General features: G+C 35.6%; 1 protein-coding gene across 1 annotated transcript in view; it reads right to left on the reverse strand.

Moving 5' to 3' along the window:
* The window catches only part of LOC122809178 (beta-1,4-galactosyltransferase 3-like), a 267,951-nt gene that overhangs the window by 162,119 nt on the left and 90,849 nt on the right, over nt 1–14,983 (reverse strand). The window contains exon 5 of the mRNA XM_044080478.1: nt 4,199–4,321. Within this exon, the coding sequence (XP_043936413.1) occupies nt 4,199–4,321 (123 nt within the window). The remainder of the gene's footprint in view (nt 1–4,198; nt 4,322–14,983) is intronic.

The following is a 14,983-nucleotide window of genomic DNA, read 5'->3' on the forward strand; positions in this document are numbered from 1 at the left end:
CTTATTATTAGCTCCTTCCAAGCATGTTTATACAGTCAATATACTTTAAATTATGAGACCCTTCTAGTTTCTTTTTTGTTATAAGTATATTTCCATCCTTACATACACATATATCAGTACTTCAAGCATGGACAACAATGCCCATCCAGTTTTGCCAGAATACCATTCACTATTTCATGTGGCGTGTTTCCAGGCTGTTCTTAAAATATCCAAACCAATATTTGTCCTGTTCCATTTTTACCAGCCTGTGCCATGCAGTGGCCACTTTGCCAGTGAACCACTCAACACACCTTCCATTCCCACAGATATTTCCATGAAGGAAATATGATGACTCTCTAGCACTTCCCGACAACCCCAAACACCCCTAGAATCAGCTATCCCCATATGTCCAACACTTCTGAACAAGCTCACCTCCAAGACCACTGCAAAGTGTACTGCACAAGACCAAGTGCTCTTAGTCTTTCACAATAACTCAGACTTCCACTTTTATGTAAGCCTTAATGTATTTGGACCAAAATACATTTTAAATATAAAATTGTGCTTATTATTTTATTATTTTATTATTTTTTTTAAATCAAGAATCAACTTAATGAGCTAAACGAAGTGTTGGGAGACCATCAATATGTGTACATGTGGTTTAAAATAGCCCCTTTATTATTTATATATATATATATATATATATATATATATATATATATATATATATATATATATATATTTTTTTTTTTTCTTAAACCAAAAACTTCATTGCCGAGAATCATCTCCGAGGCTCCTCAGAGCAATTAAGCATTATCCTCACTCTGTCTCCATTACCATAGCAACCTGGAAGCGTCTGCTTCTGTTAGTGTGTCTGAGTACTGCATACCAGAGGCTCGCGATGCACCTGAAGCAAAGCTTCACTTCACTACAATTTCAAGCCTAAATTCCCTGCCTTTCAATGAGACAGCAGCCAGGAAAAGAATGGAGAGCAAACAGATCAAAAAAAAAAAAAACCCTTCCAACAAGCTGCCACAACAAGAGATACCAGCACTCATAGCTGTGATACCTGCCATAATTGATATTAACTATATTTAGACAGATTAATAATGGCATTTGTACTAAGAGCTTGCTATTATTATTTAACCAGGATATACATGACATTTCTAAGTCATACTTTAACTGAAGAAGGCATTAGTCTCCATGACAGCATTTCTTTTTCAAAACACTCTACTGTTACTGCTATTATATATGATGTTAATTTGTTACATTTGAGTCTGAACTCTGATGAATGGTACCTTGTTGAATTAGTTAATTAATTACTTAAATTATTATAAGTAAACTCAATGAAACATGAACAAGATAAGTATTCATTGAGTTCAAGTAGAGGAATATTAATTTCTATGTTTGTATTATATGTTGCTTTGTTTGACTTATATATACTGTAAATAGTAACCCATCTTGACCTACCTTTGTTTGTTGAGAATTATTGGACTCTTTGAACATTCTAAGAAATCATTACTGTTTCGCTGCTGTTTAAGAAACCCTCCTTTTTTAAAATAAAAACAGATGACAAGTGATGTATCATATCAGTTGATACTTTGAGAAATGTAGTTGTAAGAGTTATTTTTTGGGACAGCTATCTTGAGATCAGTTTTTTGTTTCTTCTTTCTAGCATTAGTCCAAGGATTTCTTTTATTCTTTTAAGAGTAGGGGGCATCTATTCCATTTCTTCTGGGATAGACACTACATTGTTGTTTTTGATGAATATAGTAGCTTCTTCTAAGTCATTAAAGGTTCTCATCTCTTTTCCAAAAATTATTTTTATCTTGACTGGAAAGGCCAGCTGTGCTTTAATGTTGTTTTGTTTCAACAGTTTTATTATTGGCCAAACTTTTTTTCCTTTGTTCTAGTATTCTGGAAGAATAATCATTGTCAAACCTTTTCAGGCTTTGGTTGTATTTTAAGGGTGATTTTCTCCAAGCAGATTTTAATATTAGTTCCTTGTCCAAAAATGAAAGAAATTTTATAACTATGGACCTAGGTGGAGTATTTGTTGAGTTAGAAGCAGGTTTCCTCAGTGCTCTATGCGCCCTTCCAATTCCAAATGAAAGTCCCTCTTTGAAGTCTAAAAATTCAGAAATCCAGGTTGTTAAGAATAAAATAATGTCTTCTCCTTCAGTGTTTTCAGGCAGACCAAAGATCCTTATGTTGTTTCTCCTTTCCCTGTTTTCTAAGTCATCTATTTTGTTAAGCAGCCATGTTTTCTGTTTAACCAGAAATTCTTTTTTGGAATTCTTCCTCTTTGAGTCTTCCTTCAATGTCATTTAGAGAAGTCTCTATATTTGTTATTTTTGTATGGTGTTGCTGTAATAGTTCCTTAAGAGTATCAGTCTGTTTTTGAGAATTTAATTTGAGGTTTTCTAAGTCAATTTTAAAGCCATCTATCTTCAAATATAGTTATTTTAAGGTAGATGTCATCAATTGCAGTTCTTTTTTCAACGCAGCATCTGGATGAGAATTCCTTGAGTTGTTCATATTCAGTGACTCAATATATCTCCAAATTACTTGAATTTTTGTATGTCTCCACCAAAATTGATATTTATGTAATTTAGTAGCTTATCTATAGATTTCTGATGTTTTAAACTTGAAAATAATAACATTTCCTATATTATTATAATAGTTTATGGAGCTCTCAAAATTCACTGCTCTCAGTTGGCCATCTAGGCTCTGACCCCCCCACAGCATGCTCATTTTTGAATGTTAATTGCCGGTCATTGTATAATATAAGCTATAATACAGAGCTATACATACAACACACACAGACACACACACACACACACACACACACACACACACACAAGCCCGCACACACACGCACACACACGTGCATGCACACACACACACCCACACACACACACACACACATTTACACACACACACACACACACACACACACACACACACACACACACACACACACATGTATGTTTTTGAATAAAGCTAATGACCGATTTCTTCCGATAATAAGGGGAAGCTTAGTACATAACTATGGAAGGCATCATGTAATGAATCTCTCATACTGTTTTTGTGTTATTACTATTTATTTTTAGTATTACGTATCTGAATATGATGCTGCCTTCCCTGAGGCATGTTTTGAGTATAGACTTTCAAAAAGCAGTGGATCAGACATTACCTTATAGACCAGACAGAGGTAACTTCTAAGTAACCAGTAAGAAACAGCATATACTAGTAGTTTCTAAAGCTTTTCAGAGTACTTCAATGTTTCTATAGATATGCTTTTTATTGTAATGAATCATACCTTTTAAATTTTTTTTTCAGGTAGGTTGTTCTAAAGTTACAAAGTACAGTAGTTTATGCACTAATGGAATAAATCATTGAAATATAAATTGGAACAATGATCTTCCTGAGTGATGAGACAAGCTGCACAAATTACTTTCTTGACTTTAATAGATGCATACAGGTCAAAGCCTAAATTGTTCTTTTGCCATTGACCCTGGATGACGATGTCATTTTTTTATGTTATGTCTATTTATTTTCTAATTAAAATGCATGTTCTTTTTGCCAAGCCTTATGATGCTATATTTAATATTTATTGGCTTTGATAGAGAGGTCATAACTACTGTATAAAAATGTGTATCTTACAAGTAATTCACTGCAGTGCTAGCCTTGCTGATTTTAAAACTCAGCCTGCAATTACAAGGGATACTGTGTGTGAACTTTGCAGCTATATGTATCACATTAAAATCAACAGTTGTGAGAATGTTAAAGTGGCCTTCTTTGAGCATCACTGGGTATAAAAATGCATCAGAATTTTTTTTAATCATAAAGAATTCCCCTTTCACCAAGGAAATTGCCAGTATAATAGCTGATTATATTAATTAAGATGCAAGAGCTGAAATCATGCTGCTTGGTTGGTATGGAGTTTGCATAGTTTGTATCTTATATGGAAAGTGAGATTAAATTTTGATCTGTTCCTTTTCCAAATTCAAGTGGAATTCAAACTTTTAGTACACATACTCATGATATTAACCAGTGTAAACACACAGGCATGCTAAGAAGGGCATTTAAGTAATCCTTTAAAGACTTCTTTGTCAACATACACTTTAGTCACTTGCATATGCCAATATTTAAACAATGCTGTGACTGGAGTCAACAGAAGAAGTGAGAGGAATAAAAGAAAAAGTGAACAAGACTTTACCTTTTAGATATGTCATCATCCTCTCCTCCCCAGCCCCAGTAATTATTAGGGAATCCATTCATTTTCATATACTGTTCTGGAGTTAGTGCTGAAACACCTCCAAAGTAGTCTAAGTAGGGTAACCTGCAATACAGAAACAAAGGGTAGTAAGAGCAAGGAAGAAATATATATTATTCATAGAACTTTGATGCAACCTTTACTTATCTAACAGAGTATATTATTGTAGGCATAACATTTGTATAGTTCACTAAAGATTCCCAACATCAACTCTAATAGCATACTATAGGCATGTAGTCTGTAGAAAGGGAAATGTAAAGTCTTAGGGCAGACCTTTAGAACACGTATATTGGGTCACACTTCAAGAAATATGGTAATGAAATTATGAAGTTTTCTTTTTAAGGGTAATTTAATGTATCTAGCATTCTTCTTTATTTTGTTAAATTATTCTGGATTAATCCACAGAGTTCCAGACTGTCATATTAATTTTGTTATAAAACCAACCAAACATAGGTTATTCTTAAAAACAATAGCATATGAAGTGGAAAACTGTGCAGAAAAGTCTTAAGTAATAACAACAAATAAATGCAACCACAAGCAAACACCTCCAGGAATCCAAACACTATCCAAATGACTGAAACCACGAAAAGATTCCAAAACTGTGACAGGATCCAATATTGAATAAAAACCACTGTTTATTGTCCAATATAACAAGATGTTGAGCGCTTTCACCTACAATACGTAGGTTTCATCAGAACAAGTAGAAATCAATTAAACACACTTTTATACCTTAATTTCCCGCCCATAATGCCAATTAACCACTTAACCAAACCTATTACTTTTTTAACAATCAAAATGTTAAAAAGAAATAGTCCTATTGATATCAAAATTCTTTCTTGTGAATACAGAAATAATGATATATTCTAAATACAAAATAGTATAATTCAAACCTACGTATTGTAGGTGAAAGCGCTCAACATCTTGTTATATTGGACAATAAACAGTGGTTTTTATTCAATATTGGATCCTGTCACAGTTTTTCTTCTTGGAATCTTTTCATGGTTTCAGTCATTTGGAACAAATAAATGCAATAATTGATGATTTTCAGACTCATCAACTGATGTCTTTTTAACCATTGGAATCACATTTACATTCTTTAAATTTAGCCCTTTTCTTTTATTTTATGTTATGTTATTTTATTTATTTTTGTGGAGCCATGACTATTTAATCATTATGGTACTCAGTAACATAGCTAGAGTGGGGTGAAGGGGTAACCACCCTAGGCACAATGTGTTAGGGGGTGCGTTCAGCCATCCAAGAGCAATCCTTATCGCTTTTAGTGCATATCAACTTTTAATAGCCAGTATTGCATTTGCAGTCGATCCTGAGTGCTGTAATGCTGCCAGTGTGGCCTAAACTGTAGCAATTGCTTGGTACATTTGTAGCAACAGTTTGCTACACTGTAAAAGAAAAACTGATTTTTTTTTTCTGTTTCTTTTTAACTAAAATCTGACCACTGTAGCTCTGCATACTGGATATAAACTATAGCAACTGCTAGCTACAGATGTAGCAAGCAGTTTACTATAGTTTAAATGAAAAAAAATATTTACTTCCTTTTTTGTTCACTAAAATCTGAGTGCTGTACTGCTCCACACTGTTTATAAAATGTAGCAACTAGTAAGCAGTTTACTACAGTTTAAAAGAAAAACAATGTTTTTTTTTTTTTTTTTAATAACATATGAAATTTGTAGAGCTCTGTGCATGATATAAACTGTAGCAAGTACTTGCCACATCTATAGCAAGCAGTTTGCTGCAATTTAAAAGAAAAAAGAATATTTCTTTTTTTATTCCATCCAGTAAAATGTGAGAAAGGCGGGTTGGGACAGTGAACAGAAATTGGACATGATTAGCTTGTAGACTTTTTGTGGGGGTGGAACACTAAAACAGGACCTGGTTAGCTGGTGGCAATTCTTTTTGCTTTCAAATGAAGAGCCTGGGCAGGAGGGAAGGGTCATGTACCAAGCTACTCTCACTGATTGGTGAGTCAGTAGAAGTAATGGAGCAGATCTTTTTTTTTTGGCTTTCACTTGAAGAGCCGGGGGGGGGGGGTGCATGCATTGGGCAGTGCACTTTTTTCACTCTTTATTTGAAGAGCTGAGTGGGTAGGGTGCTAATCTGTGGGACTGCACAGGGTGTTAGTTGAATCAGCTGCACCTCTGAAGGCGCTAACAAGTGCAACATTATAGAGGATTTCCTGTTTTTCCTGCATAAAAACATAAACATTGGCATATGGTTACATGGATAGCACTTGCTGTATTTTTTTATTTATTCTTTGTTGACTGGGTCAGTCCCACTAGGATAGCAATTTTTCAGTAAACCTGTATATAAACAAAATAAAAACAAACTCTAAGCACAGAACATTGAATAATGCAAACAGACAACTTTCTAAGCAATAAATATAATAAGAAATGTAAGTTAGAGTGGATAAGTATTCTGGTATAAAATGCCATATTCCACAACATCCCATGTTTTCCAGCATTCATATAGCCTTAATCCCCAGTTTTGTGATATTTTCCAGGAAAATTTGACAATATAGTCCTTGATCAAAAACTCTTTACCCAGCATGGAAATCCATTTTCTTCCATAAACCAAAATGTTAGTCTCACCCTAAAATACTTTTCATAAATGTTTCAAAAATATCTTGGGCTTAAATAGTCATTTTACCAAGAGAAACAAGCAAGTCACAAATATCAGATGGTTCAATGCCAATCAGTGCTAATCACCTTAAGTAAGAAAAAAAATAATCAAATCCATGGTTGCTAATTTTCACATTTTTTTAATTATTTTATATACTTAACCAGGGAAACCCCATAAGCACAAGAACATTTTTCAGCATCAACCTAGGAACAATGGACAATTAAATGACTTGCTTTGTCACAAAGAATGCAAGTGTAGACTTCGGCAGTTATAAACACTGGACTACAGCTTGTTAGTGGTTCATACTCACTAGTCTGTGTGCAACACTACTAAACAAAACTAAGAATCCTCTATATTTTCACTGCTGGACAAGCCCACCTGTCCATCCTTACTAATGTGTGCTAACCATAACCCTAATGCTGTCTCTGCACCTAAAACTCAAACCCACACAATACCTTCTGAACGACCCTTTCACTAACACTATCACTGTTTAAAGTTTGCCTTTTATTTTATTTTTTATGCTCTTTCATGACTGGTCACAAAGGGGAAGTGTCTGATTTTCATTTGTGATCAGTATACTGTATGATATGTGCTCATTTGTAGATTTTGGTATTTTCATATTCAGGGGGATTTCAGTAGTGAAAAAGTGTTTCCATGGGTTTTTGTCAATGTTTTGCATTCAGCAATTTGTGAAGTGAGTATTTTACCTGCATTCATATCTCTCTCTCTCTCTCCTTCTCTCTCTCTGTCTCTCTCTGTCTCTCTCTCTCTCTCTCTCTCTCTATATATATATATATATATATATATATATATGTATGTATGTACACACACACACACACACACACACACACACACACACACACACACACACACACACACACACACACACTCACACACCTGTCTATCTAGCTATCAATATGTATATATATATATATATATATATATATATATATATATATATATTATATATATATATATATATATATATATATATATATATATATATATATATATATATATATATATATATATATATATATATATATATATATACAGAGAGAGAGAGAGAGAGACAGAAAGATAAATGCTTCTACTATGAGTGGATGAAAGTGAATATGTCAATGATTGGAATCCCTGAACTGCATTCACTGAAAACATCTTGCCAAAAAATACTTTCTTAAATGTTTTTGCAGGGTAGGCAAGCACCCCTGCAGTCCCACCCTCCCAACATATAGACACCGACTTCGAAGTCATACTTTCTCAAAAAAGGGGGAAATTCCTCCAAAAATGGAATCAGTTCTAGCACAACTCACAGAAAGCAATTTCCTATGGAGGAAATGTAATTATCTGCTAGTTGAAGCTCAGACAGTCAATGCTCGTGAGTTCAAGCTTCATCTACCAGTAGGGTAACATTTATTTACACACACACACACACACACACACACACACACACACACACACACACACACACACACACACATATATATGTATGTATATATATATATATATATATTTGTGTGTAACCTTTGAGTTCCTAATTCAAATATTTGTAAACAGCAAACTCTCAAAACCAAAATTTTCTATACAACCATCTCATCTCATAAGCGCTTTGTGTTTTTATAGTGTTTTACAGTTTAATAAAGTTCGCTCATCCTTTAGTGATTCATGTCTTTCTGCCTGCATTATTTGGGTTACTCATTTTATTTGATATTTGTCATTTCTTGTTCATCACTGTCAGACTGCCTGACTATACTAATGCCACTCAGTATGCGCTGTCAACTTTGGATGTGGCTTGGGGGACATGGTCTGACAGACAGTATGGAGAGATGAAAAGGGGGACGAAAGTGAATACCATCATGGAAATATTGAATAGAGAAAACTATAAAGCAGCTAAGACAAGAAGTGTCATTGTTAGAAGATTATAGAAGAGGGAACAGATCAACAAAAATATTAAGAAAGATAGATGTGATAAAAGCAGTGTGCAGTATTAAAACAGACCAGGATCTATTATGCACTATTGGAGATAACAAACTAAAAATTTCAAAACAGGCGGAAAGAATCAGAAGATACGAAGATAAATATAAGGGAAAAGCACAAATTAAGCAATTTACTGATAAACCAAAAAGGTTTTATAGAGAATTGGGAAATAAGGTAAAAGGAATTGATAGACTGCCGAAAAAAGAGGAAGTAGATACATTTTGGAGAAGTATCTATGAAGATCCTGTGGAACATAACAAAGATGCTAAATGGATAGAAGAAGTAAAAGAAAGAATAAGAAGTTTAAAGGTACAGGATATGAAATGGAATGAAATAACAGCTAGAGAGATTGAAACAAAGTTGAGAAAAGCCTCTAATTGGAAAAATCCCAGGCACAGATGCATTGCCTAACTTTTGGCTTAAGGTATTAACTTCTTTACACGAGGATCTAGCCATGAGTAAGAACTATTTATATGCACACCCCGAACAGACACCACACTGGTTAACAACAGGAAAAACAATGCTCTTATGTGAACCTGCAAGCTACCCTAAAAATTATAGACCAATACCTTGTCTTCCGACAACGTATAAACTATACACGGGGATTGACACCGACAGAGTTTACAGTCATTTAGAAGAAAACTCAACTATGGCAGTAGAACAAAAGGGCAATAAAAAAAGTCATATGGAGCAAAGGATCATTTGTTGTTAAATAAATTTATAGTGGAGAAGGAAGAATCTAAGTATGGCATGGAACAGTGACCATGAAACAGTGGCAGACAACTTTGAAATTGAGCTATGATAATGAACAGATTATTAGCCCAGGGATAAAAATCCAAAGGGGGATATTCCAGGGTGACTCCCTGTCATTGTTGCTATTTGCAATGGTGATGGACAGGTTGACAGACGAGATCAGACAGGAGTCCCCGTGGACTATGATGTTTGCAGATGACATTGTGATCTGTAGTGAGAGAAGGGAACAGGTGGAGGAGATCCTGGAGAGGTGGAGATATGCTCTAGAGAGAAGAGGAATGAAGGTCAATAGGACTATATGTCTGTGAATGAGAGGGAGGATAGAGGAATGGTAAGGATGCAGGGAGTAGAGGTGGCAAAGGTGGATGAGTTTAAATACTTGGGATCAACAGTTCAGAGTAATGGTGAGTGTGGAAGAGAAGTGAAGAAGAGAGTACAGGCAGGATGGAGTGGGTGGAGAAGAGTGTCAGGAGTGATTTGTGACAGACGAGTACCAGTAAGAGTGAAAGGGAAGGTATGCAAGTGGGTAGTGAGACCAGCTATGTTATATGTGTTGGAGACAGTGGCATTGACAAAAAGGCAGGAGTCAGAGCTTGACATGGCAGAGTTGAAGATGTTAAGATTTGCACTGGGCATGACGAGGATGGACAGGATTAGGAATAAGTATATTAGAGGGTCAGCCCTGGCTGGAAGGTTTGGAGACAAAGCCAGAGAGGCAAGATTATGTTGGTTTGAACATGTGCTGAGGAGGGATGCAGAGTATATTGGGAAAAAGATGCTAAGGATGAAGCTGCCAGGTAACAGGAAAAGAGGAAGGCCTAAGATAAGGTTTGTGGATGTGATGAGAGAGGACATGCAGGTGGTTGGTGTGACAGAGCAAGATGCAGAGGACAGGAAGAAATGGAAACAGTTGATCCGCTGTGGCGACCCCTAATGGGAGCAGCTGAAAGAAGAAGAAGAAGAAGATTAATCTATTAAGCTGCTTACTTAACAGCTTAGACCATAGCTATAATTTGGCTTCTAGAAAACAACAAAGTCTAATGACTTCTCATCTTCTCTTTGTCAATGATTTAAAACTGTATAGCTCATCAAATGAGGAACTGAAAGCACAGCTGCAGGTTGTCAAAACTTGTTCAGATGTTATTGGAATGTCATTTGGTCTTAATAAATGTGCAAAAGCAACCTTTAAAAAAGGAAAATTGCAGCACCAGGAAAACATCAGTTTGGGACAAGAATGTGATATAAAAGAACTTGAGCAAGAGGGGGTGTATACATACTTGGGAATTGATGAAGGATCAGCAATAAAACATGAACAAATGCAAATAAAGCTTAGTTAGGAGTACTTTAGAAGACTTAAATTAATCATGAAAACAGCATTGACACCTAGGAATAAGATCGAAGCTATAAATTAATTTGCTCTTCCTGTCCTAACTTATAGTTTTGGAGTGATTGACTGGCCCCAAAAAGTGTTGGATAGATTGGATATCAAAACAAGAAGGATGCTTCATGCTCACCAAATGATTTATAAAAATCAGTGTATGCCAAGATTATATATTCCCCGTTCTGAAGGAGGGATGGGCCTCCTTGAACTGATTACATGTATAGATCTGCAATCGTGGGACTCCACACATATCTACTAACCTCACAAGATTCAAATGTGGTGAAAGTTCTGAAACATGAGGAGAATAAATCTAAGATGACATCTGTGCTTAATTCAGCAGAAGCATATCAGCATCAAGCAGGAATGGAAATCAAACCAGAAGTAGATAAAAACCAGGCAGCAACTGAATGTGCTAAAAAACAAAAGAAAGAATATAAGGTGAAGGACCAGATGAGAAGGCAAGAATTTTGGAAAACACATAAATATAGTTGCAAGTATAGAAAACTTCTGGAAGAGCCTCATGTTGATCAAGAACAAATGCAGGAATGGTTAAGGAGAGGTGAATTTACATCAAGAAATGAAAGGTTAATATTGGCATCCCAAGATAGTGGGCTATGTACACACTGGTTTACTAAGTCCATTGAACATGTGGGAGAAACAGACATATGTAGGTTTTGTGGAACCAAATTGGAAACAGTCACACACCTTATTGCTGGTTGTGACTCACTAATGGCAGAGGGACTGTATACTGAAAGGCATAATAATGTGGCGAGATTGTTACACTGGAGATTGTGGAAACATTATGGCATCGAAGTGGCTGAAAAACATTGGAAACATGAGCCACAGAGAATCATAGAAAATGATGAAGTTTACATCACATGGGATCACCCAATACCAATAGTCCAAAAGATAGATGCTAGAAAATCGGATATAGTGGTCCAAGAAAAGAAGACAAAAGTAGCATTGATCACTGAAATCACCACACCTAGTGACTACAGTGTCTTGCGTACAGAGAGAGACACAAAGTCATAAAATACCTCAATCTGCAAGCAGAAACAAGAGCCATGTGGAAGAAAGATACCCAGACAGTTCCAATAGTAGCAGGAGCAACTGGTCTTATAAAAAAGAATTTACAATTGTATTTAGATATGTTACCAATTCATGTAACACCATACGAACTGCAGAAGGAGTCATTACTGGGCACATTGCAGGTGCTGTGGAAAGCACTTTTGTCTAACATCAAAGAGTGAAACAATACTAATTTCATGAACTTTAATCGTACTTTGACTTAGGAATGGGGTCCATTCCCGTCATGGTATTAAAAACCTAAAAGACTTGGAGAAATTAAATGGAGAGATGAACATTCAGTGAACTCTGTAAGGCTTCTAGTTCTGGAGCCTCTTCATCTTTATCTTACTATTTATTATTATTTCTACGCCCACAACATTAAAGGAAGAAATAGAAATATACAGTAGGATAAGGATGAAATGGATCCAGATACCCAAGGAGGAGAAAGTGAAAGACCATGTGCCAAAGATGTTATAGTACATGATATGCCCTTTGGAAAGGGTTACAAGAAAAATGTGGGAAGTCTATGTCTTGGTTATTTACCAGGCAGAAGACATCATATAGCTGAGTAGAGATCTAGGGACAATAAAGGTCAAAGAAAAAAAGGCAGAAGGAAAAGCTCCCACAAAATGGTCACATAGAAGAATATATACGGCAGATTTAGAGCTACTTCAGCAAGTCACAAGAAAATTATTACAGAAGTAGGAAAGGGCATCTAACAATAAGAGGAACATTGAAAAGCAACAGAGAAGATACACTTATTCTGTATTTAATAGAGTCTTGCTGCATATACAGAGTTCCCATGAGAACAGAGTTGGACATTAATTGACTCCAAAGAGTATAGAGGTATAATGTGGAGCATGGAAGAACAAGACAAACTTTATGCCTGTTCCATTCACATAGCTTCAGTTTTAAGAAAGCACTAGTCTTAAGAAAGCACTAGAACTTAACATTTTCTCAGAACAGTATATAACTGTTTAATGATGCTGCAGGACTGTAGCAAATCATGAACACAAGTTTATGCATGTTTGCTATACATCATGGTAGTACACTGATGTCAATGGACCATTTGCATTTAAATTATTTCATTTTAATTAAAAAACTTTCTTTCAAATCATGGCTTGGAGACTACTTAAACACTGTTCCTAGAAGTAGTTACAATCTTTTACTAAAAAGTTTTTCCAGTATAATTATATAGAGAGCAAAACTTGGCCCTCCTAGTAAACCCAGAATAAATAAAGTTAACTTGCTTGTGCTTGTTGCCCTAGGAGGCTTGGGCCTTCCTAGTTTTTATCAGTATAAAATGGTAGATGTTGGATGGCAATATCTGAGAGCTAGAGACAAGAAGAAACCAATTTGGTTCAATTTAGAAATGGCAATAATGCTGCAACACAATTGATGGGAGTTAGCTACCCTCTCATTCATAGTATGGGATCTTGCAGAGATGGTTTGAATGGCAGTTATGATTAAGGACAAAAGAATGCAGTTGTGTGTGTTTACAAGAGTATCGGCCACTGAAGGAGTCAAAATTCAGAACAGATCTGTTTGTGGGTTGGGCTGGGTATCTAAAGCTATTTGTTGTGTTTCAGATGTTTGAACAGTATGGAAAGCAAGATGAAATCTTTCACAGGACCTTGTGTTTATGGCAGAATGGGGCATTAAATGGTGGTAATATTTTTAGTTAGTGGGTGTGTTACCACATTTAAAGATCAACTGTAGTGGTGATATCTGGACTGCACAGCTGACAGAGGTGACATTTAGGTACATAGAGGGTGATTTTTCCTCTTGGCATTTGACTCGTGCATATTTTATTTTACCGATGTGTTCACTAGGTAAGCCTACAAGGCATAATAGCCCCTTTCAGGGGCAACTTAGGAGTACTGTCTGCTTAAGTGACTTTCTCACACTCACTCAGTAATCAAATGAAGGTGGAAGGGCACAGAAGGCAGCTCATAACCAGCTCAGAGCTTTAGTGCTCTGTACTAACTGCCAGATACTCATCCAATACTAGTGAATCAAAGCTAAGATGAACTGGAACCTAACGTAATATATGGCAAAAATATCTTGAGGTAGAAATTTAAGAAAATATTTGGGGTAGGATTTGACATAGTATAACAATAAATATATATCACCACTAAGGAGGTATACTTTTTATGAAACCATTATATATTTGGAAGTGGATGTACATCAAGAACTTATGTGTTAATTGATGCCTGTTGGCAATGTGGGATGGAACGAATCTACTATGGTCACATGACTTGGCGTTGCTGTGAAGTACAGAGGTTATAGCAGTGTCTAATACAGAAAATTAAGTGGGTCATACATGTCATGCTCCCCCAGGTGATGTAGTATATTAACTGTTTGGAATTAATGATATTAATTACTATTGTCTATGACATTTTAAGTCTGGATTAGAACTGCAGTAGCCACATTCATTACTTGAATTTTCAAATGTTGGAAAATGTTGCCTATAGATTTTTGGACTCCTTTTCTTACTTATTCTTCAAAGATTCATACATGAAGAAGACACAAATGGCAATAATTTCATTCCAGTATTTTCTATATCTTTCATCATATGTAAGTGGATTGAGCATATGTATGAATGGAGGTGTCAATTGCTATAATCTATGCTGTCTATTGCAACAGTCACACTATTTACGTTGATACAGCTGTGTCAATAAATGTTTCATAAAACAAAAAGGCAGCAAATGTGCTGTGTGTTTTCAGCCAGAGGTGGAATAGCACATTAACAGATCGACTAAGAGCTGCACGAGGATAGCTGTTTGATAGACAAGTGTGAAAACCCTATATTTGTGTAGCAAGGATGCATAGCACGGGAGGAATCCTCTTACCCTCAAGGTTCAGTATGATATTAGAATTAGGTATATTAAGTAATAGGCTACATAACGCCA

Source organism: Protopterus annectens, chromosome 8.part0 (assembly GCF_019279795.1).
Source record: "Protopterus annectens isolate FY-2018-M chromosome 8.part0, PAN1.0, whole genome shotgun sequence".
Lineage (NCBI taxonomy): Eukaryota > Metazoa > Chordata > Ceratodontiformes > Protopteridae > Protopterus > Protopterus annectens.